The sequence below is a fragment of the Musa acuminata genome, chromosome BXJ1-7, assembly GCF_036884655.1.
Source record: "Musa acuminata AAA Group cultivar baxijiao chromosome BXJ1-7, Cavendish_Baxijiao_AAA, whole genome shotgun sequence".
NCBI classification, from domain to species: Eukaryota; Viridiplantae; Streptophyta; class Magnoliopsida; order Zingiberales; family Musaceae; genus Musa; species Musa acuminata.
The window spans coordinates 34,694,201-34,709,842 of record NC_088333.1 but is presented as its reverse complement, the minus strand read 5'-3'; the positions used below and the strand labels follow the sequence as shown (position 1 = coordinate 34,709,842).

The window sequence follows — 15,642 nt, the reverse complement described above, 5'->3', positions numbered from 1 at the left end:
TTTGATACTCTTTCTAGTCTGGTTCTCCACCTCATTCTTATACTCTTTGAATTTCTCAAAAGCCTCGGACTTGTACTTCATTAAGTACACATATCCATACCTTGATAAATCATTAATAAAGGTAATGAAATAGGAGTAACCACCAATGGCATGAGTTGACATGGGTCCACATACATCACTATGTGAGTTCCAACAGCTCAGTGGCTCTCTCTCCAGTTCCACTAAATGGAGAGTTTGTTAGTTTTCCACGAAAACAAGGCTCGTAAATTGCATATGACACATAGTCGAATGGATCTAGATATCCATTATTTAACAACTTTTGAATCCTTTTTTCATGAATGTGACCTAGCCTACAATGTCATAAGTATGCACTATTAATCTCATCTCGTTTCCTCTTAGACACATTTACATTCATGATATGTGGAGTAGTGTTTAGCATAAACAAACCTTTTATGCAATATTCCTCTTGCTAATCTTCCCTCGGTTTTGCTAGAATTTACAATAAATTATAGATGTGATAAGCAATACTAGTATCCAATACCAATGCACTATCAAAAAAATCTGACAATTGGATATTGATCATGAATGTACCTGAAGCTTCTCCAAGCTTCTATTTCGCCCTCTCTACAAGGTATTCTTTGTAGTTCCTTTTCCAATTCTCATCTTTACCATAGTGGAAGCACTGACCTTTGTCCTTTGCTGAGTCTTTTTTAGCAACATTTACTTTACATAGTCTGCCCTTGCCCTTTCCCTTCTTAAGGGACCTTTCTGCTTTCCTTTTCTTTCTGGTCTCACCAGTATAGAGAACTGGCTTCTCTTTCTTAATAGTATTCTCTACCTCCCTCAACATATTGAGAAGCTCTAGGAGAGTCACCTCAAGCTTGTTCATATTAAAATTCATTATGAACTATGAAAAAGAATCTAGTAGGGACTGAAGCACAATGTCCACACACAAGTTATCCTCTATGACCATTCTTAGACCTGTGAGTTTCTCTATCCACTCAATCATCTTTAGGACATGGTTGTGAACCGGTGTCCCCTCAGTCATCCTAGCGCGGAAGAGGCTCTTAGATATCTCATATCGCTGAGTCATTCCCAGTTCCTCAAACAATTTGCGGACATGTATGAGAATGGATCTGGCATCCATATTGTCTCTGTAACTCAGGAGTCATAGAGCCCAACATATAGCACTGAGCAAGAGTGGAGTCATCGATGTACTTCACGTAGCGAGCGATCTCATCCTCGCTTGCCCCTTCTTCGGGCATAGGCATCACTGTATCAAGGACGTACACGATTTTCTCCGCCATGAGAACAATTCTCAAGTTACGGAGCCAATCCGTATAATTTGGACCAGTGAGGCGGTTGACATCAAGTATGCCACATAAGGGATTTGAAAGCGACATTTTCTGAAAATAAAGATGTAGCAGAAATGAACAACATGCAGATTTTGCAAGAAATAAACTATCAAGATATTGACTTCTATCTTAATATGCTCCCACTATTTTACTAACGAGTCACGCGACACCTTCAGCACATGAAACGGAAGTCTCCGGTAGACTTCTAGTGGGGATTAGGATCCAATTAGCATCTTAGTGTAACCTCGAGGGACTCGACCAATCACACTAAGCCTAAAAGGTATGCAACTCTTGCCGATCACAACTCCTTGTGATTCCCGTCCTGTTCGGCATCCCAATCACCATGGTCTCGAGGGACTTGACTAACCATGATGCTCAGTTAAGTCAACACCTTCGTTATAAGATGAGTCTGATTTGATGATATACCCTCGAGGGACTCGACCAAGCATACCATGCCCTCAGGTCACCGATGACATCTCTATATCGTAAGCAAGATAGCGAATCGCGATATAGGTGAGTCTCAAGAGACTCGACCAACTCAACCTACACCGGGAATCGGTTCCTACTTATAACGATGGAATGCCACATGGGTCAATCTAATTGCCTCACGTTTACCGACTTAATATTATCGAGAGAGATGTTTTTATGATTTGGTCTCCTAATATGACATGTCACACATATACATATTTAATATATATCTATATCGCATGCAAATATATATACATATCTAGTATGTGTATAAGCAATCACATCAGATGATCATGGACCACAACCTAATGTGATTAGGCCCGAGCCAGTAGGCCTAATCACTCACATCAAGATCTATGTGTGCAACGGTGCATCTCCATGCCCTATGATCGTCAATCTCGTCCTTGTCGGTTCCGTCGACATCTTGATGCATCTTCATGCATTGCGATCGTCCGTCTAGTGGGTCTCGCTATCGCATCCACACTCCCGATGTGTCTCCTCATGTGATTACAACTTAATCATAGGCAAACAGGTCCGACAATAGATGAGAAATATAATGGAGGCTCGCAGACCTCAATAATAATAATCACAAGTATACACATCACACGGTCATGATCATCCGTCCACACATCATACATCACATGTATAAATAATCATCCTCATGTAGGACTACTAGATAATGATAAAAAATAATAACCAACTAAACCTTTTAATTAATTAGTATTTTATGAAATCAAGGACATATAGGGAATTTTTGAATTCATAGGGGTATTTTTGTAATTTAGACAAAAGATAGAAACTAAAATTTCTCAAATTCCGAGGGGTAAAACTATCTTTTTCCCAGAAAACCCTAATGCTCTACTCCCCTTTGCTGCTGCCGCCGCCGCCACCCTGTTGGCGGTGGCCTGTGCGGCGGGGCGAGGGCACTGCCCTCGCCTATAGGCGGCACGCCCGCTGGCAGCGCTGCCGCTGCGGTGGGCGCTCCCGCGGGCGGTTCTGCCGGCGGTGCTGCCCCTGTAGGTTGGCGCCCCTACGGGCGCCGCCGCCTCCGCGGGCGGTTCTGCCCGCGGGGCAACGCCCGCAAGCGGTGCTGTCCCGCCGGGCGACCGCCCCTAGGGGAGGGGTTTCGCCCGCGGGAGAAGCGGCCGTAGGCGCCTCTGCCCGTGGGCTGACAACCCCCGCCGGACGCAAGCCTGCTGCAAGCAGGCCGCCAGCCGGCTGCTGCACACGCAGCCCCTGTGCTACCTACCTGCGGCTGCCCTCCACACACGCAAATCAAGGGCAACAATTGCTGCCCTTTCTTGCTTTTGCGTCAACGATTTTGACGTTAAAAGTTTTTCCTAAACACAACACATGCAGTTTAAAATCAATCATTCGCACGAACAATTTGGCTCTGATACCACTGTTGAGAAATCTTGGGGGCGACATCACATGCGTAGCGGAAGAACAAAAAAACAAAATCTCCGATTCCCAAAGAGATGTTCGTTGTCGTGCGAAGATTGGTGCACAAAATCCGCGAAACTGAAAACTGCATATAGAATATATTGTGTTACCTAGAGAGATCGTATATCCCTGTTTCCTTACAGATCCTTAGCAGAGGGTGAAGGAGGTCAAGCGTCCTCCTCTCTAGCGGTAATCCACACAGCAGGACTGCGACGACGCTCTGAATCCCTCGTATTTATAGAGGTCCCCTGTCAAACCCTAATGGGTCCTCCCCTAGTGGGTATTGGATCTACATCCAATAAGACAAGGGCTCCGTCGGATATCTCATATCCGAACCTCTACTCATCGCAATGCCTACCATATGTGTGTGACCCTCTAGGCCCAATATCGAGCTAGTCGTGAGTCATACATGTCAGAACTCCTTCTAACTTGGTGAATTATTATCTCTGTAATAATTCACTTGACTCATCGACTATGGACGTACTAGGCCACTACGCCGTAGTCCCCAGACGATACAGGAGAATCCAATCCATTGGACATGTCTGTCCTCAGTTACCGTGTACCTATAGTCCCTCATCCATCTAATATCGTAGAGACCGTATATCGAGTATGGTGCTGTCAGACCCATACGGTTTCTACTCGAGTCTCGCTCTAATCGGATTCTCTTGGAGAAACCTTTCTCTCTCAACCTGAATGACCCTGGCTAGGGATTTGTCTGAGCAAGAACTTATGGGATATTCCTTTCATGACGCCGAGAGTGAATGATCCTCTATCGACACTCGATAGCCCTCGTAAGGTTGACTACTACTCCCAATGACTAACTGTACTAGATCTGGGATAGCCAAACCTATAAGTCTGGTATCAAAAAGTGGAGCACTCATACATGACATTCTTGGTGTCTCAAGTCTAAGGACCAGATACACCACTAGGACTACAGAATCGCTGTTTGACAATAAGGCATCATTAACCATCCAGCATTCCATAAGCGGATCAATCAATGAACTCATTCTCAAATGAGCATCTGTATTGTATCCCTAGTGTGCCTACACGAGCAGCTATGAGACTAGCTGCATCCATCATATGGACAGGTATACAGCACATCAGTCTGTCCGGTTATCATGATGTCCCTCTTGAGTAACCTATGACTGGGATTATTTAGGATCTGTGTTTAAAGGTGAATCAATCTCATTATCGTGATCTCATCACGATCCGATTTTCATTGCACAAATCCAAGGACATCATAATATATATATGCACATATACAATAGTTATAAAGTGATATATGCCAAAATATAATAAGCAAAAAGATCTTGTATCAAGTCACACGTGTCATCACTCACCTGATTAGCTTGCTGGGCACCTATGACTAGTAGTTTCATAAATAGAAACCCGATTAAATTTATTTTTATCTACAGTACAAAATAAAGCGTTAATCATTTTAGCATTAAAAGAAAATGTTTTCTTCTCTAGATTATTCTATTCGTTCATTGGATTAGAAAACTTTTGAAAATCATTTTCAACGATATTTCATAACTTGAAATCTAAAGAAAGCAAGAAAACTCTCATTTAAGTTTTCTAATACGTGTAGTCCGTCCCATTGAACATAAGAGGACGAATGATAGAATGATCATCTTGAAAGTCAAAAAGCAGCACCGAGACCTTCACATGGTGCCACCCAGATCGCATTGTCCCTTATAACCTACTGTCATCAAATCACAAACCACAATTCTCACATGTGGTCGACAACCCATTAAGATCATTGCTCTCTTATCTCGCATATGTAGTGTTACATGTGGCCAAGTCCTACCACTACAGCCCAATTGTAAGGCCTCCCCTTTCTGTTATGACTCCCTTCCATGACATTGAGCGACTATCACACATCATAGCACTATTGCACGTAACATCAGTGCCACCCAAGGTAGTTGGTACTTACAGTGGTAATCATCACATATAGTTCCATTACTTCCCTCAGTGGTAGCTATTGCATGCAGGACAACCACTTGTAAGTTCCTCCATCGATACCGATAGTGTAATAGTCAATGACAGTAAGGTCGACGATCATAGTAGGCTATCACCCTCCATAATACTATTATTGAAAGTAAGCTGCCCACAACAACCCAATGACTAAAAACGGGCAACACATCATCCTCGGCTCTACCTACATAGGGCAAGGAACCTTGTATCGCCGTAAACAAGTGATAAAACGAATGAGATAGGAAAGAAAACTGACAATATAAATGGATCATTTAAGTATCATATAATTAAAATCAAATAATATCTCTTCATAAGTAAATTATGCTAACAAATAGATCTAATATACTTTTACGATTTAATATATTTGATTTACCAATTGTAAGCATGAAATTATCATCGTGCTACTATTATACAAAAAAAAAAGTTTTAATACCAAGAACTAAAATTTAATAACTATAGATCCAAGATTAGATGTGTATACAGATGTTATTCGAAAAAAATTTATTTAATTCGAGAACACAATTCATAATTCGATCTACATGTAGCAACAACACATATCTACAAGATGAACTAAACTATCATTCTCCTCTTTCTATCTCCCATATGTCGATAAAAGGAGATGAGAATATATTTATAATCTTGTGTTATATTGTGTGATCACGTATGTTGAGTTCTTATGAGTTATACTTGTTGAATCCATACGAGGTCTTATTTATTTTCAGGTGAGAGTAGATAGTCTAAAATAAATAATTAGGAAAGTTCTTCCTATCAAAATTATTTCTTAAGGAATCCTACTGTGAGTAGACTTCCTTTCTATAGAATCAAATCAGATATATAATATATCTTACTCAATTAAATAAGATTACATAATCTAAAAGACGATTGAGGGTAATACTAAAGGTAACGAATAAGAGTAAGAGCGATACGGATAGAGTGTTGGTAATTATGCGGAGGTGATAAAACTTACTATAGATGAAAGTGAGGAGAGGAATAGAAAAATATGGAATAATGGAGGTACTAAGTAATGAGACAAGCAATAAGTGGTGGTGAGAGATAGAGACAATCAGGAATACTAATATTAATTTTTAGAAAATAAGATATGTTCTGTGAGAATAATTAAAAAATACTATTCCCAAAAAAATAAAAGTAAAACCTTGTTCGTGTATACTCCTTGTATCCCTCTCACTTGCTGCTCTCAATTCTTCCACGACAGCCGCTTCCTCATAGATGGTAGATATTAAATAATAACAAAAGAATACAAAATTGGAAGAGGTTTAATATGGAAAGTTGGACTAACCTACGGTCAGCACAGAGGGATCAAAGCAACTGGCGGTTGACACGAGAGAAGTTGACAATCCTAGTTAAAGTAAAGGTTGCAGATGATCCACATGCACGTAATCCTTCCGCGAACTAGTGGACCCATTGCCCTTGTCGAAATACCACGGGGTCCCAAAAATGTTGGGGGTACCCTTTTCATCGACGTCGAAAACCAAAGGATGATCCAATCAGGTGCCCCCACGCGGTTCACTATGAAAACTTCCCGAAGTGTTTCTTGTTCACGAAGCTATCTGAACCGTTCGTCTTAGTGAAAACCGTGTGATCCAACCGCCTACGTTCGACAACTCAGCTCCCATTCAAAAATGCAAAACCAATTCTCTCCACGTCAAAGTCGCGAATACTGGCCACTAAGAACTCACCGCGTGTCAGGAAGCTCTCCTCTTCCGTCCGATCTTCCACGCTGGCGGGATCGAAGTCATCCTGCGGCCGATCTCGAAAGGATCTCTTTTACGAAGCGGCTGCTATTTGTAAGGTGCCCCCAAAACCCAAGCGGAAGTGATCTGACCGAGCCCCAACGCCACCAACACGCGGTGAGCTTCACGCGATGAGGAAGTGGGCGCTCCCTTCCGCTCTTCTTCTCATCCTCCTCCTCTCCACCATCCCCGATCGTGGTACGTTCTGCCGTTTCACTTCGCCGATCCTGATCTTCCGATGCGTCCTTGACTCGTTTGTGTTGGTTTGCTCTCATTATGTGAGGTTTTAGGACTATCTCTTATTTGGTCTTTGCGGATCTTGTAGGGCGGAAGCTCCATGCGAATGCGGAGGACAGTGGGGACTCGGATGAGCTCGTGGATCCGCCGAAGGTGGAGGACAAGCTCGGAGCTGTTCCCCATGGGCTGTCCACCGATTCCGAGGTTGCCAAGAGGTGAGCGTTTTTTCTTTGTTCTCGTTTCCTATTCATTAATTGCACTTGGTTTCCTTCTGCTTGATCTGTTTCTGTATAGTGTTGTATTCTGATGTATATTTATTTTTTCTCATGATCTGTAACAGAGAGGCTGAGTCGATCTCGCGGAGGACTCTGCGAAGCAATGCTGAGAAGTTCGAGTTCCAGGCTGAGGTTTCTCGGCTGATGGATATTATCATCAATTCTCTATACAGTAACAAGGACATCTTTTTGAGAGAGCTCATCTCCAATGCCTCTGATGTAAGCAGATAGTTTCCTTCTCCTCAATATCTGATTTTCCATTCATCTCCTGTTGGTGTCTTAGATTTTTATTAATAGTAATTTAAGCTAAGCATTGCACAAGATCAGATTCATCAAGTATGATATTCTCTTTTTCCTTTAATTAAAATTTAGGCGTTGGATAAGATCAGATTTCTTTCTCTCACCGATAAGGAGGTCCTAGGCGAAGGCGACAACACTAAGCTTGACATCCTTGTGAGTAGCATCATTAGAGACTTGGTTTCTTAGAATCTTTTGATAGCCGCAACTAAAATTAGCAAAGATTTGATTCATGTTGAAATGCAGATAAAGTTGGACAAGGAAAAGAAGATCCTTTCAATTCGTGATCGAGGTATTGGTATGACAAAGGAAGATTTGATCAAGAATTTGGGCACCATTGCCAAGTCTGGAACTTCAGGTGTTATTATTGGAACTGGTATTTGTGATATATTTTTTAGCCAATTGAGGGCATAAGTTTAGAAATTTATGCTGTTACTCTATGCAGCTTTTGTGGAGAAAATGCAAACAGGGGGTGACCTCAACCTCATTGGGCAGTTTGGTGTTGGCTTCTATTCAGTCTACTTGGTTGCTGATTATGTTGAAGTGATTAGCAAGCACAATGATGACAAGCAGTAAGTTAACATAGTCATATGTTCATTCTATTCTGATCCATAAGTTTTCCGTACTGTGCTGCTGTTCTTTCCAAGTGATGATCACTTTTTGACTTGCTCTTTATTGCCCTTTCAGGTACGTATGGGAGTCCAAGGCTGATGGGTCATTTGCAATCTCCGAAGATACATGGAATGAACCTCTGGGTCGTGGAACAGAGATAAGGCTGCATTTGAGGGATGAAGCCAAGGAGTACCTTGAAGAAGATAAGTTGAAGGTTGGTGTTTATTCTGATTTAGTGTTTATTTTACTCTGTGTTCTTAGTGACATTTTTTTGACATGTTTTCTCCTCACAGTTCAACTCCATTTACTGACAACAATAATATTATAACTCTATTAACCAACACCAACAAGATTATGTATGTTTGTTGGATTTGTGAAAGTCATCCCTAGTAATTCATAAATTTTATCTTGACATCAATTTTGGACCAAGCTGTTAACCCACTAAGTGCCCAGCCTCTGATATATTTGTATTTTCTTATGAACTGTGTAGTTCCTTTTATTTTTCATTATTTCAGGTGCTTTGTTATTAGGACCTATTCTTGATATGCTGTTTCTAGAGATCTGAAATTACTGGAGTGATAACAGATTACCCCATTTGGTCTGGATAATGGCTTAAGTTTGACTGCTTATTAACACAACAATTTTTTAGCTTTGCTATTGGTTAACAATTCATAGAATGCTTGTAGGTGTCCAGTTATCTGAATCAAATCTTGCTTAGTTAGCTTATGCATTTGTTGAAATTATTTTAATTTGCATCCAAAGACATAAGTTGCAATTTACTCCACTTGTTGTAGGAACTGGTGAAGAAGTATTCTGAATTCATCAACTTCCCAATCTACCTCTGGGCAAGCAAAGAGGTGGATGTTGAAGTTCCATCTGATGAAGAAGAGTCTACTGATGAAGAGGAAACATGTATGCTTTTGATATTTGTTCCGTGAAAGAATTTTTCTTGTCCAAGTACAGATTTTATTACATGCGCTCCTTTGTAAAATTGGTGCTTTTTATTTTTTTTCATTGGACAGCTGAAACCTCACCTCCGGAAGAAGAAGAAACAGAAGAGGATGCTTCTGAGAAAAAGCCAAAGACGAAGACGGTGAAGGAAACAACCTATGATTGGGAAGTTCTCAATGACATGAAAGCTATATGGCTTCGCAATTCCAAGGAGGTTTCTGAAGAAGAATACACAAAATTCTATCACTCTCTAGCTAAGGTAAATGGTTATATTTAATGTTTCTGTGGTAGTTGAACTGGAGGAATTTCAAGAAAAATAGAAGAAAATCATGATCCCTCATGTATTTTATTAACTATTGATATTCATTTTCTACTTTTTTGCTAATAGAAAAAAATATGAAGAATATTATTCAGTCATTGCTGTCATGCCAATGTATGCTAGTGTAAGGGGGATACAAGTCCCAAGCATGCCTGGCCATGTAACTGAAATGTCATGCTTAAAATATCATAACAACTTGCTCATCCAGGACTGGCATGTGCTCAACACATACAATAGAAATCATATTTTGTTGATGTAGGATTTTGCTGATGAGAAACCACTGGCTTGGAGTCACTTTACTGCTGAAGGTGATGTAGAGTTCAAAGCTTTGCTTTTTGTGCCTCCCAAGGCTCCTCATGATCTCTATGAAAGTTATTACAACACCCAAAAGTCCAACTTGAAGCTCTATGTCAGAAGGGTTTTCATCTCAGATGAGTTTGATGAACTTCTTCCTAAGTACCTTAACTTCTTGAAGGTTAGCATTCAATAGCATCAGAGGTCATTTAACAAAGCAATTTTGTTATATTAGTGACTTCATTTTTGTAATGTTTTTTATGTGCAGGGTCTTGTTGACTCAGATACTTTGCCACTTAATGTATCACGAGAAATGCTTCAACAGCACAGTAGTCTGAAGACAATCAAGAAAAAGCTAATCCGTAAGGCTCTTGATATGATTCGTCGAATTGCACATGAGGATCCTGATGAGTTCAATAACAAAGATAAGACAGGTTCGCTTTCTAGCTTATTTACCTTTTGCAGACTGTGTTTTTGTTGATTGTTAAATTACGGTTTGATTATTTCTTTATTTTTGGGGGGTCAGATTCTGAAAAAGAAAGTGAAGAGAATGAGAAAAAGGGACAATATACTAAGTTCTGGAATGAGTTTGGTAAATCTATCAAACTTGGAATCATAGAGGATGCACATAACAGAAATCGTCTTGCAAAGCTTCTTAGATTTGAGAGGTTTGTTATACTAATAGATCTTATTTTCCATTCTTTATATCATTTGGTACATTCCAGATTCTATGGGGTTATAATCATCTTTTGATATCTTTCTGGGGTATACAGTACAAAGTCTGATGGCAAACTGGCCTCACTGGATGAGTACATCTCTAGAATGAAGCCAGGGCAAAAGGACATATTTTACATTACAGGAACTAGCAAGGAACAACTGGAGAAATCTCCATTCCTTGAAAGACTCACAAAGAAGAACTATGAGGTCAGTCTCAACACATTTTACATGCTATATGTAATCTTTTCTGTCTTTTATGCCCGTAAATGATCAAACCCATATTAGTTTGGGGTCAGTCTGTCTTGGATTTGGTTCAGATCAGGTCCTATCAGGACCAATATCAAGTATGTGATCCATATGTTCTCCTATTGGGATCCAGATATCTGATATGATTGATCCAATCCAGTCTGGTTGTTGTCCACCATTGAGGGTTCAGAGGGTCTTTTAATGACATGGGCATGGTCTTATGTGATATTAATATACCATTATATATAATGTAATTTATAAAAGAACACATTTAGATTATGTTGCACTGGTTGCATCCAGTTAAAAAGACTCAGATAGGACTAGCATTGTTTCAAAGTGGTCCTTTGTCACCCAGTTTTCTCTACCCTCTTATGTGTTTTCTTGATGTAGGTTATATTCTTCACCGATCCAGTTGATGAATACTTGATGCAATACCTGATGGATTATGAAGACAAAAAGTTTCAGAATGTGTCAAAGGAGGGTCTCAAACTTGGAAAAGACTCGAAGCTGAAAGACCTCAAGGAATCCTTCAAGGAATTGACAAACTGGTGGAAGGATGCTCTCTCCAGTGAGAATGTAGATTCAGTCAAGATAAGCAACCGTTTAGACAACACCCCTTGTGTGGTGGTCACCTCCAAATACGGATGGAGTGCAAATATGGAAAAGATCATGCAGTCTCAAACTCTTTCTGATGCCACCAAGCAAGCTTACATGCGTGGAAAGAGGGTGCTTGAGATAAACCCCAGGCATCCAATCATCAAGGAACTTCGTGATCGAGTTGCTCAGGATTCAAAGGTATTAAAATCCCTGCAACTTGATAGTGATTAGTCTGATCCCTTTGCCATCTCTTTCTCTTTCTTGCCCGAGAAATTTTTAATGCTTTAATATCATTTTGCTTAGCACTAAGTTTAAGAAGTATCAAAATTCACCTTATTTCTCTTATCTTTAGGTTACCTTTCATACCTTGGATGCTTCATTATTTCTATCTACTGAGTCATGAATTATGATAACAATGTTCTAATATACGCAGGATGAGGGCCTCAAGCATACAGCACGGCTGATATACCAAACAGCCCTAATGGAGAGTGGTTTCATCCTCAATGATCCAAAGGATTTTGCCTCCAGTATATACAAATCTGTGCAAAAGAGCCTGGATATCAGCCCCGATGCAACTGTAGAAGAGGAGGAGGAAGTAGAGGAAGCCGAGGTTGAAGAGAAGGAATCAACTGCTAAGGCTGAACCTGAAGATGCAGATGAGTCTTTTGTCAAGGATGAGCTGTAGATTTCTAGGTCTGTTTAAGGGCATAAACCCATGTCCTTCTTGAGGTTTTGATAATTCCAAACCGGGAAACACAACCCGAAAAGACTATAGGAAGCCTAGAGCCATCTGATCTATCCACGAGGTAACCACAAACATCGATTCGGATGTGTTGCTAATATGATGGTCAGTGTTCCCGTTTACTCATGCCTTTGGATACCTCCTCCTAGCTTAATTTCTCTGTTTGTGTATGTATCATTTCTGATGACCAGAGGCATCGTTCATGGATGCTTCATTTTGGATGTTATAACCGTGATTAATTTTGTGTTCCTTGTTTTCTAGAATAATTCCCTACACTGCATCTGGTGGTAGACTAATCTGTTTCTGAATTTTGATGCATTCATTGTTTTTTATAGCAAAACATGGTGAAGATGCATAACTGGAAAACAGTCTCAGTTCTTGTCAGCCAAATTTGTCTGGCCAAGGATTTTGGAGCTACAATCTCAATTCTTGGACCATCTTCACACTGTTGCATTCTCTCTTCCAAGGAAAAGATTTGTAATGATTGCATTCTCTCTTCCAAGCAAAAGATTTGTAATGATGTTTGAACCGTCCACCCGAGAACCCACTTAGAGCAGGTGAAATCGTCTTCAAGGTAATTATTAGATACACGGGAATAAGAATCCCACCAAACTCCTTTTTGCCGTCCCCTTTCTTTTCTCTCTTCTTTGGATAGTGAGAATATTACTTCTTCTTTTATTAATCCATCACCTCCCTTTATGTATTGTCAGGTCGATTCCTCAGCCCTAAAAGTGATGTGAACCTTCTATCTCATCGTAGAGTATGTCAGACACTTACGATTAGCTAAGAAGGCATGCCAGTATCAGTTTCAACGAAGAATGAGAGAATGTAGCTCTTGATCAAAACTCCCATCTCAGAACAGTCAGTCACTCTGTCGCCATCGGCTACATTCCAGGCTTTTCGGAGTCACCCCAAAGTGTGCCCATTCTGAAGCGTTACGAGGAAACAAATAGGAAACCAGTAACTACAACCGTTACTGCTGCTGCGGATACCGAAGCCACGCTCCTCCTCGTGGGATTCGCGCTTCCGATCGCCAAGCTCGCGAGCCACGAGTCGTCTTGCAGCACTACTCCTGTTGGGTTCTTCGATGCTTTTCTACTGCAAATCCAAAGGAAAAAAAAATTAAGTGACTTGAGGGATCGCTCGACTGGCTCAAACATAATAAAACCTTCCTACACATTTGAACAAGTGTTAGTAAAAGTGTTGGGAATCCATCTTTTCCAGATGTATTCTCCATCACTTTACATCACCACCACCTCCACCCACTACATGAGGTGGGGAAGGAACAAAGCGGCAGAGGAGGAGGAGGAGGAACAAAGCCTCTTTTTCCCCCATGGTCCTTCCTCCTCTTCTCCCTGCTCTTGTTACTCTCCTTCAAGGAAAGTAGCTAACCCTGCATCATGTGATGAAGCCATGCCAAAAAGCATGGATGCAAAGAATCACCACTTTCAACAAATGGCACTGACATGTTCCTTATCCTCACGGAAGCAACTAGTTAGCATGCGACTGTCAACTCGTGAAGGAAAATGATGATATGTTACAATGCTGATGACCTAAATAAGAGATCAAATGCCATTAGTTTTCTCTGGAACACTGCCGTTTAGTAGGTACAGAGACAATATGACAACTAAAGCTGAAAGGAAGCTTCTTTTCCTTGTTCATGTGGGTGGGTAAGGCATATGCTCTTTTTGTATGAGAAAACTAAGCAGATATGATCGAATACTTGGGGGAGATCTTTAGTGTACCTTGGAGTGGACACAGGGCAGAAGGTAATGGCGTAGCTTTGAACTGCGGCGCAGGTGAAGGTGCTCGTGGCGTCGTCGAAGGCGTAGCTGTACGCCTGCGGGCACGCCGACTTGAACAGCTCGGAGTACGCCGACGGCCGGCACGTCTGGGGGTTGCTGTACTGCCCGCTGCAGCAGAACTCCGGCCTCCCGAACGCGTCGCACGCGCTCCTGCATGCGGCGCCCTCCCCCATCCTCAGCTCCGGCGGACACAGCCGGTTCAGGTCCTCGACGCAACCCGTGGCGGCGCAGCCCTCTCTGCTGGCCTCCACGGTCATCGGCAGGTTGTACCCGTCCACGAGGCTCACGTCGTAGTAGTCCTCGCCCCCTCTTGTGCCGCCGCCGAGGGTGAACTCCACCAGGGTCGCCGGCGGCGCGGCCCCGGCGCCGTTGCACTCTACTTGGCCGGAGCCGCAGTCGCCGGTGGCGCAGGAACCATGCCCGAAGCCATCGAAGGAGCATCCAGTGCGAGCCCAGAAGCGGCCCGACCAGCCCGCCGGGGCCAGGAGGGTGCGGTAGGCGCCGGAAGGGAGGGCGAAGCCGGTGGCATCCAGTGGCGGGCTGCCGGAGTTGGAGAGGACCCCGGGCCACACTGTATCCTCACACTTGTTGACGAACACGAACGTGACGCAATCTCCTGCATGCATGCAATCGAAACATGAATCCAACTCGAGCAAAGTCACGAACAAAGAATCAAACACACGAGTTCGACGAAATGCTTGAACCAAAACAATGCACGACCTCCAAGGAATAAGCAGAGCAGAGTAGAGAGAAGAACGAGACTCTGAGGTGAGATGATGTGATCCATTGTCGAAGTGAGAAGACTGCAGTAGGGAAGACAGAGCAGAAAACAAGGCTCAGGGCTTTTTGGAATGGTGATAGATTGCAATGAGCAAAGAGGGATGGATATATATATATATATTATAACCATGACATACTTTGTTCTGGTTCTCTTGATTAGGCGGTGGATTTGCAAAGATGCTCTCAGTGTTCTTTCTAATCCAATAAAGCATATTATATATCTAAATATAAATATAAATATTTATATACATTGACTGGGAACGACTACCAAAAGCTTCCAAAGTTTTGGAGGTCAGGAAATGCCTTAAAAGATGTACATATGAATCTATTAGAAATGTTACATTTGAAACTAAAAATATGGATAATTTCTTAGGTGGACATGATCCATAATAATTTTCCTTCCTTAATGGAATGTCCATTCCAAAGTATGGAGATTGGTGAGAATAATAGACCGGTTTTGAAATGGCTCAAATTATTTGTAACAATCGTTGACTTAGAATTTTAAGAATAAAAAGTCCAGAAAATGATGGAGGCATCGTAATAAAATTACAATAGAAAATACTCTTTATGTATCTATAATAGAAATTTAGTTTCATATATCTTCTCTTCTCTTTCATTATTTCCCTTTTCTATAGATCAATATAATATCAAAGTTAAAACCGTTATACGAAGCTCTCGCCAATATCGAATTAGTGATCGATTTGATTCTAACTATAAATTTATGATTTAATTTAATTTCAACGCAACAAAAACACCCGTAGCTGTTAAGCAATCCACAT

The 15,642-nt window shown here is 41.5% G+C and overlaps 2 protein-coding genes across 2 annotated transcripts; one reads left to right on the top strand and one right to left on the bottom strand.

Moving 5' to 3' along the window:
- The first annotated feature begins 7,057 nt into the window (after nt 1-7,057).
- On the top strand, nt 7,058-12,527 carry LOC135679091 (endoplasmin homolog). The gene is made up of 15 exons (XM_065192504.1): nt 7,058-7,189; nt 7,317-7,443; nt 7,569-7,722; nt 7,876-7,956; nt 8,047-8,158; nt 8,246-8,372; nt 8,488-8,626; nt 9,207-9,324; nt 9,435-9,622; nt 9,942-10,157; nt 10,245-10,410; nt 10,503-10,644; nt 10,750-10,900; nt 11,330-11,734; nt 11,970-12,527. The coding sequence occupies exons 1-15, from the start codon at nt 7,123-7,125 to the stop codon at nt 12,219-12,221; spliced, it is 2,445 nt and encodes an 814-aa protein (XP_065048576.1). The 5' UTR covers nt 7,058-7,122; the 3' UTR covers nt 12,222-12,527.
- A 570-nt stretch (nt 12,528-13,097) lies between these two features.
- On the bottom strand, nt 13,098-14,959 carry LOC135679092 (thaumatin-like protein 1). Its single transcript, XM_065192505.1, has 3 exons — nt 14,804-14,959; nt 14,024-14,699; nt 13,098-13,376 (listed from the first exon to the last, which is right to left on the bottom strand). Exons 1-3 carry the CDS (start codon nt 14,868-14,870, stop codon nt 13,214-13,216), a joined length of 906 nt encoding a protein of 301 aa, XP_065048577.1. The 5' UTR covers nt 14,871-14,959; the 3' UTR covers nt 13,098-13,213.
- Nucleotides 14,960-15,642: the final 683 nt, after the last annotated feature.